The 7,847-nt window shown below is 31.7% G+C and overlaps 1 protein-coding gene across 6 annotated transcripts in view; it reads right to left on the bottom strand.

The window, feature by feature from the left end:
• LOC122531276 overlaps window positions 1–7,847 on the bottom strand; it is a 142,882-nt gene that overhangs the window by 50,543 nt on the left and 84,492 nt on the right. The window contains exon 5 of one of the 6 annotated variants that reach the window (XM_043659080.1): window positions 2,299–3,236. The exons of the other annotated variants lie outside the window; for them this stretch is intronic. Coding sequence (XP_043515015.1) covers window positions 3,178–3,236 — 59 coding nt within the window. The 3' untranslated portion in view covers window positions 2,299–3,177. Of the gene's footprint in view, window positions 1–2,298; window positions 3,237–7,847 lie in introns of those variants that run through there. 6 annotated transcript variants of the gene reach the window in all.

The following is a 7,847-nucleotide window of genomic DNA, read 5'->3' as shown; positions in this document are numbered from 1 at the left end:
TTTTTTTTTTTTTTTTTGTTCAATCTTGGATTTAACGAAAAGAGAAAGAGACGCGTTTGCGTTTCGCTCTGCGCGTCACTTTATTTCCGTTTAATCGCGTTTTACTTCAACCGGACGATAAAATTGGAAAAAATCCCGGAACAAAGGCGAACGTACTCGCGCCCGTGACAAATTGGTTTCCGTACAGAACGAATGCGTAAAGGATCGTCGTCATAAATCACGCCAATAAAATTGCGGCTTAAACGTTGACACGAGGAATGATTCGTCCTTTCGTTTCTTTTTGGCCGCGCGTTTGCGTTCGCACGTCCGTGATTTTCAAAGGACACGTGTTTCTGACGTATCGAGCGCGTCTTGCGCTCGACTGTTTCTCATGTCCCTCGGACGCGACAAAGCTGAAAACAAAACTACCTAATTAAATTATTGCACTCGTCCTTTCAATCTCGAAGGGAAAGTCAAACGATCGTCTGCACTTTGCTCTTTGCTTGCTCTCGAACGAGAGGATCGTCGCCTCCTCGAAACTTAACACGCCCCGTAGATTACGAAACACCATCGTTGTAAAACTGTACGTCTGGCTGGCTACGTAAAACGCGATCCGAATAAATGCATCGCGACGCTAATTAATCTAGTTAAATCCGAGGATGCGAAACGACACGCCTAAGCACGCGGTAATTGAAATTTCTGTAAACAAGCCAAGAGCTTCAAGTTGCGCCTCCCCGCTCGCCTGATGTATGTCAGACCAGCTCGGAGATTTGCATCGCGAGTAATTACCAGAAGGTACGAAGGCTGCCACGATTATTCTTCAGTGGAACAACTGTTGTTTTGGTACCTTCGTTTCCCAACTGCTTCGTAATCGTAAGAATAAATACGCGCCCAGATGTCATAAATTGAAGACGTCACGAGCGCCTCTGCAGCTGCGAAGTCGTGCAACGTCACGTCGAAAAATGTGTTACACGGGACGACAGCTGCAGGTAAAATTTTTGATCATTTGTCGTCGTGAGTTTACAGCAAACAATGTTGAAGTTTTTTTTCTTCGTCGTGCGTATTGTAATTAAGAAACTGTTAACGGTTAAGCTACACCCCTCTTGTTGGGGTGCAGGATCGTCAATTATGCGCGTGGAACGATGGAAGAGTCTTTATTTAGTGAAGAAGCCTTCGACGAAGCGGGTGAAACGATTAATAACGTGCTTCATTCACTGCCATGGATCAACAACTAATTATAAGACAGACTGATAATAATTTTCGAGAACGTGGAAATATTTCGAAGATGATAAATATAATTAACTATAATATTAATGAATAAATATAATATAATAAATATAATAAATATAATATAAGTATAATTGAAAAAAATATAAATATAACTGTAATATAAAAATAATTGAAACAAATAAATATAACTATAATATAAATATAATTGAAACAAATAAATATAACTACAATATAAATATAATTATGATATAATTAATATAATTAATATAACTATAACATAAATATAATTGAAACAAATAAATATAACTATAACATAAATATAATTGAAACAAATAAATATAACGATAACATAAATATAATTGAAACAAATAAATATAACGATAACATAAATATAATTGAAACAAATAAATATAACTATAACATAAAAATAATTGAAACAAATAAATATAACTATAATATAAAAATAATTGAAACAAATAAATATAACTATAATATAAATATAATTGAAAAAAATAAATACAACTATAACATAAAAATAATTGAAACAAACAAATATAACTATAACATAAATATAATTAATACAAATAAATATAACTATAATATAAATATAATTAATATAACTACAACATAAATATAATTGAAACAAATAAATATAACTATAACATAAATATAATTGAAACAAATAAATATAACTATAACATAAATATAATTGAAACAAATAAATATAACTATAATATAAAAATAATTGAAACAAATAAATATAACTATAATATAAATATAATTGAAACTAATAAATGTAACTATAATATAAATATAATTGAAAAAAATAAATACAGCTATAATATAAATATAATTAATACAAATAAATATAACTATAATATAAATATAATTAATACAAATAAATATAATTATGATATAAATATAATTAATATAACTATAACATAAATATAATTGAAACGAATAAATATAACTATAATATAAATATAATTAAGACAAATAAATACAACTATAATATAAATATAATTAAGACAAATAAATACAACTATAATATAAATATAATTAAAGATAACAAATAAATATTTAGGAGTAACAAAGAATAAGGAAATTTTGAAAAGAATTGTTGCATTGTCGAAGGGGAGCACTCCATGAAGAAGCTGTTAGCCATCATCATGTTATTCTTATCATTTAATATAAATATATCTTGTGACTTTGAAACTAATGCTCAAACTGCGAATTATGAAAAAATTTAAGATGCAAAAGTAATAAAACATCCAAATTAAACGACACGTAGTATTTAATCTGTCTAGGGAAACCAGAGATATAAATTTGTATCTATTTCAACTATTATTTAAAAACATGAAGTTTCACCAAGAATATAAATACAAAACAAACAATTGTGGATTCAAATATCGTTAATAGACGTCATCGTGAATATTTATAAATTTGGTAAATATCAAAAATATAAATATTCACGATATTCGAATCTATAATCTTTTCAATGCACCTCTCGAAATTTCAATCTACCATCTTCAAACGTTTCACGTTTAACAAACTTAAATACACATTTCACAAACTTACCCCAGTTATTAACCTAATTATAGACAACTATATTAGACAACTATTTACAAGTTTAACGCCAGAAATGATCAAAACGACCAATTTATAATTTTCCAGGACTCACAATGTTTTTTCAGAGATTCGAACGACACTTGCAAAGCAATATGTATGAATAAAAGTTTGCGTTCATTACTGATTCCTTGCATTTTAATGTTTTCTTTTTTTTTTCTTTTTTTTGACACAATTTTTATATTTCACATTTTTACATTTTAATATATTTTATTCCTCGGGTAGTTTCCAGTGTTAAAAAGTACCGCGTGCCGGAAACGTCGAAACGGCAGGATAAAAATCGTCGAGTCCGGTTAGGTTAGGACATCCTCCGCAGGCGAGATTGCAAGCTGCATCAGCCCATCAATCCGCGCGCGCGGTTGATTCGCATTCCACGTCCAACGTGGACTCGATCTGGAAATCTAGCCATCTGAGAGCTACATTAAACCGTCGCGCTACGTAGGAAGTTCGTTCGCGGACGTTATCCGGTCGCGATCAGATTTATTCGACGCAGGCAGCATCCAGCAGAGCCGGTGGAACCGGCCACCGGGATTTATATTCAACGCACAGTCAGAAGCCGTGCATCATCGGCTTAAGTCAACGAGCCAATCGCAAACAAGGCGACCGCGCCACGCACCCGATATAGCGTGCCTATGCAGATCGTCTCGATTCACCTACGACCTCGCGCGACACCCTCCACCACCTCCCCCCCCCCTTCCCCCCCAAAACGCTGATTGTGAGAGACCTTTACGCATGCACATTTACGTTACGAGCATACGCGGTGTTCTACTAGTTCACGCGTTTCGACGATTTTCTCACTCTCTGTTCCAAACATTCTACGTTTCGGGGTAACTTTCAGCATCGCGTGAAACTAATTTTCGAGCAGAGTATTCGGGGAATTGTTCTCGCCGGAGGAACTGCGAATTTTAAAAATATATAAATAGAATGTAATATGAATGTAATAATATGTATGAAACATCGAAAGTGTTTATTGTAATATTTATGTAAGTATGTGAGAGTATATATTTGTAAGATAATATTTATATTTAGATAACATTATGTTTAGTTTATCTAGATATAGAAAATTATATTTAGATAATATTTATAAGTACGCAAGAGTATTTTTGTACGACAATATTTAGATATTTGTAAGATAATATTTATATTTATAAGATAATATTTATAAGTATGTAAGAGTATATTTGTAAGATATTATTTACATAATATTATATTCAGATTATCTAAATATAGATAACTGTAGATAACAGATACGTAGATAATTATATTTAGATAATATTTATAAGTATGTAAGAGTATATTTATAAGATAATATTTACATAATATTATATTTAGATTATCTAAATATAGATAATTGTAGATAATAGATACGTAGATAATTATATTTAGATAATATTTATAAGTACGCAAGAGTATATTTGTAAGACAATATTTAGATAATATTTATAAGTATGTAAGAGTATATTTATAAGATAATATTTATATAATATTATATTTATATTATCTAATATAGATAATTGTAGATAATTATATTTAGATAATATTTATAAGTACGCAAGAGTATATTTATAAGATAATATTTAAATAATATTTATATTTAAATAACATTATATTTAGATTATCTAAATATAGACAATTATAGATAATAATAGATATTTAGATAGTTATATTTAGATAATATTTATAAGTATGTAACAGTACTTGTTATAATATTTTCAAGTACATAAAACACATCTTTCAAATTCTGTCCGTAGAAATAATTTGTGCAAAGATCCAACGTCCAGTCACGTGAATCTTCGTGCAATTTCGTATTTTTATAACATAGTATAATACAATTAACAAGATACAGCCTGAGTGGCATCATATTTTTATCGCTGGTAGTTGCTGTTACAAGTACTCTACTTCCGATATTTCATACATCTTCCTCGCGAGAATGTATGTATAAAAATTTCTCGAGATTCCGCAGAAATCCCTTTATTTGTCATTTTCTCCGTAGCTCGTCAAACGATTTTATAATCTCCTATCCAAATTATAAGAACTATGAAAATATTCATCAGACGATCTAATATTTCACCGTTTACACACCGATGGAATGCACCACGGCGGCCATGATTTTCCCTGGGAATTTTTCTAACAAAATAACATCCCTACGGTTGCTCCACCCGGGTGAATCTTGCGCAACACCCAGTACGCACACGTGCCTTCTAAGTACATATGTAAGTATGTACACACGAATTTATACGTGCATGCATATGCATGCGTACGCATGCATGGATATTTACGTGCCCGGGCTGAATATATGTGTACGACCTGTCGTACATACGCGCACATACGCTCTGGCTCGCGACTGTATGGATTCGTCGTAGGAGAGATTATGTGCAGTTACGTGTCGCTGTTTACATACGCGTTGATGCAACTTTTATATACACGTGTGTACATATTTATACTCGCGCGCACGTGTGCACGTGTGTACCGAGCGACCCACGACCAGATTCCTTTCTACACCCGTAATCTTGCATTAGAGACTAATGTTACATAACGCTGTTTAACGTTGTTTGACTCGCACGTCGACAGATTCCTCTCTGGGAACTGACGTCTCTAACGTACGGTGAAAATAAATTACCGGTTAAACAATGGTGAATAAAAAAATTCGATCGATCGAATATTGATTTATTTCGAAAAAGTTTGATGTTTTGTTAAAAATTAACTAAATACGTCGACTGAGTATCAACTGTATTAAAAAAAATTATAATACTGTAGAAAAATTTTGACAATTTCGTTAAAAATTAATTTGACACGTTACATACGAAATTTTGCACTAGAGATTAGTATAACGCCGTTTGACGTTGTTTGACTCGCATATCAACAGACAGATTCCTCTTTGAGAACTGATGTCTCTAATGTAAGATGAAAATAAATTACCGGTTTGATGAAATTGATCAAACAGTGGTGAAACGATCGATCGAATTATTGATTTGTTTCGGATTCTAAAAGTTTGATGTTTTGTTAAAAATTAACTAAATACGTCAACTGAGTGTCAACTGTGTTAAAAAAAAGTTACAAAATTGTAGAAAAATTTTAACAATTTCGTTAAAAATTAATTTGACACGTTACATACGAAATTTTGCACTAGAGATTAGTATAACGCCGTTTGACGTTGTTTGACTCGCATATCAACAGACAGATTCCTCTTTGAGAACTGATGTCTCTAATGTAAGATGAAAATAAATTACCGGTTTGATGAAATTGATCAAACAATAGCGAAACGATCGATCGAATACTGATTTGTTTCGGATTCTAAAAGTTTGATGTTTTGTTAAAAATTAACTAAACACATCGACTGAGTGTCAACTGTGTTAAAAAAAAGTTACAAAATTGTAGAAAAATTTTAACAATTTCGTTAAAAATTAACTTGACACGTTACACCCTCAATCTTGCATTAGAAATTAATATAATACTGTTTGACGTTGTTTGATTCACGCGATAAATTTTCACAACAAAGAAATTTTTCTCCAAGTTATAATCAAATTAATTTATTTTCACGGTGAATTTGTGTCCCTGTAATTTTACAAATTTTATCACTATCAATATTAGGAGCAATTAGAATATTGTAATTTGATGGAAATTATGAACTTTCTTTTTTTAATCTTAAGTACAGACAATCCAATTTTATGTCCTTTGGACATCCAAAGGTTTGTATCTCAATTTTACCAGGATTTAGTAACTTGCCAAATTATCACAAACGAAAGCGGGAAAGAAGAGCACGTATTTTGAATCGATCTGTACGCAATTGTACAGAATTGTACTTGTACACACGCATGCAAACAGAGACGAGGTCCACGAGCGTTTCGCGCCGCATTACTCGTATATTTGCCAAACGGACATTTATATATTTGCGCAGCGGACTTGTCACGTTTGGTAATGCTCGTGTAAAAATGAACGCACAGATTCGTTTCTCGATGTGCGATCGATTGTCCGACCGGCACGCGCATAACTGTGTCGAACCACTAATGGAAAGCCGAAAACCATACCGTGGCCATTGAATGAACAGTTCGAACATCAAATAGCTGTTTTGCCGCGAAAGCAGAAAATATCAACTCGATTTTTTCAGAAAATACCGTCGCGCTTTTTTAATCCTGAATCGCTTTTAATCTTGAATCGCTACAGTTCTGCGAGACTGCTTGAATCAGAAACAAAACCTAAAATCTAAATCATCGAAACCATCAATTCTAACTTCCACTCTTTCCAGCCAGAAAGAATTCGTTTGTCAAATTCGAATGTTCATTCAAATAAATCGTTTCATTCGCTGCAGCAGAATTTCGAACGATATTCAGCAGAGAAAAAAAAGGAAACTCTTGGATCGTAAATAAAATTGACCAAACGTTTCGATTTTTTACACCGTTACTTTACCGACGTAATAATATTCGAAGTTTCAAATCGATTCTAAATCGTCGTAACAAACGAAATCTCTTCACTTTATTTTCTTTGTTCAATTTACCAAAAAAAAAGAAAATATCTTTCACAATACTACTTATTTTTATTTATACATGTCCATTCTTGAGCAGAAAAACGCAAAAACACAACTGTTTGGTAACTCCGATACTACAGACATTGTACCTTCCAATATATTAATAACATTATCAGTCAATTGCTTGTTAATTCAAATAACAACTCAAATAGTAAATCCTCGTGCAAACTCACAAACATTTTTACCAACTACGACTGAAGTATGAGATTTTTATCAGAAACGATTGAAGAAACCAAAAAATAAAGAAACATTATAATATTAACAATGGAGAGTGTACAAGCTCTTGTTTATAGATTTTACGAAAAATTGTTTAGATCTTCTGTTTCACAATAAAATGTCCGACAAAATTATGAATTGGTCATTTTTGACCATTTTTGATCCCAGCGTTAATAGCGCCTGAGAAAAAATGGCAGAAAAAATAAAGAAACATTATAATATTTAAAGAAACCAAACCAATTATAATATTTAAAAAAATAAAGAAATAAAG

Source organism: Frieseomelitta varia, unplaced genomic scaffold (genome assembly GCF_011392965.1).
Source record: "Frieseomelitta varia isolate USP_RPSP 00005682 unplaced genomic scaffold, Fvar_1.2 scaffold_380, whole genome shotgun sequence".
NCBI classification, from domain to species: Eukaryota; Metazoa; Arthropoda; class Insecta; order Hymenoptera; family Apidae; genus Frieseomelitta; species Frieseomelitta varia.
Note: the sequence above shows the minus strand (reverse complement) of the source record. Positions and strands in the feature narration are given on the sequence as shown.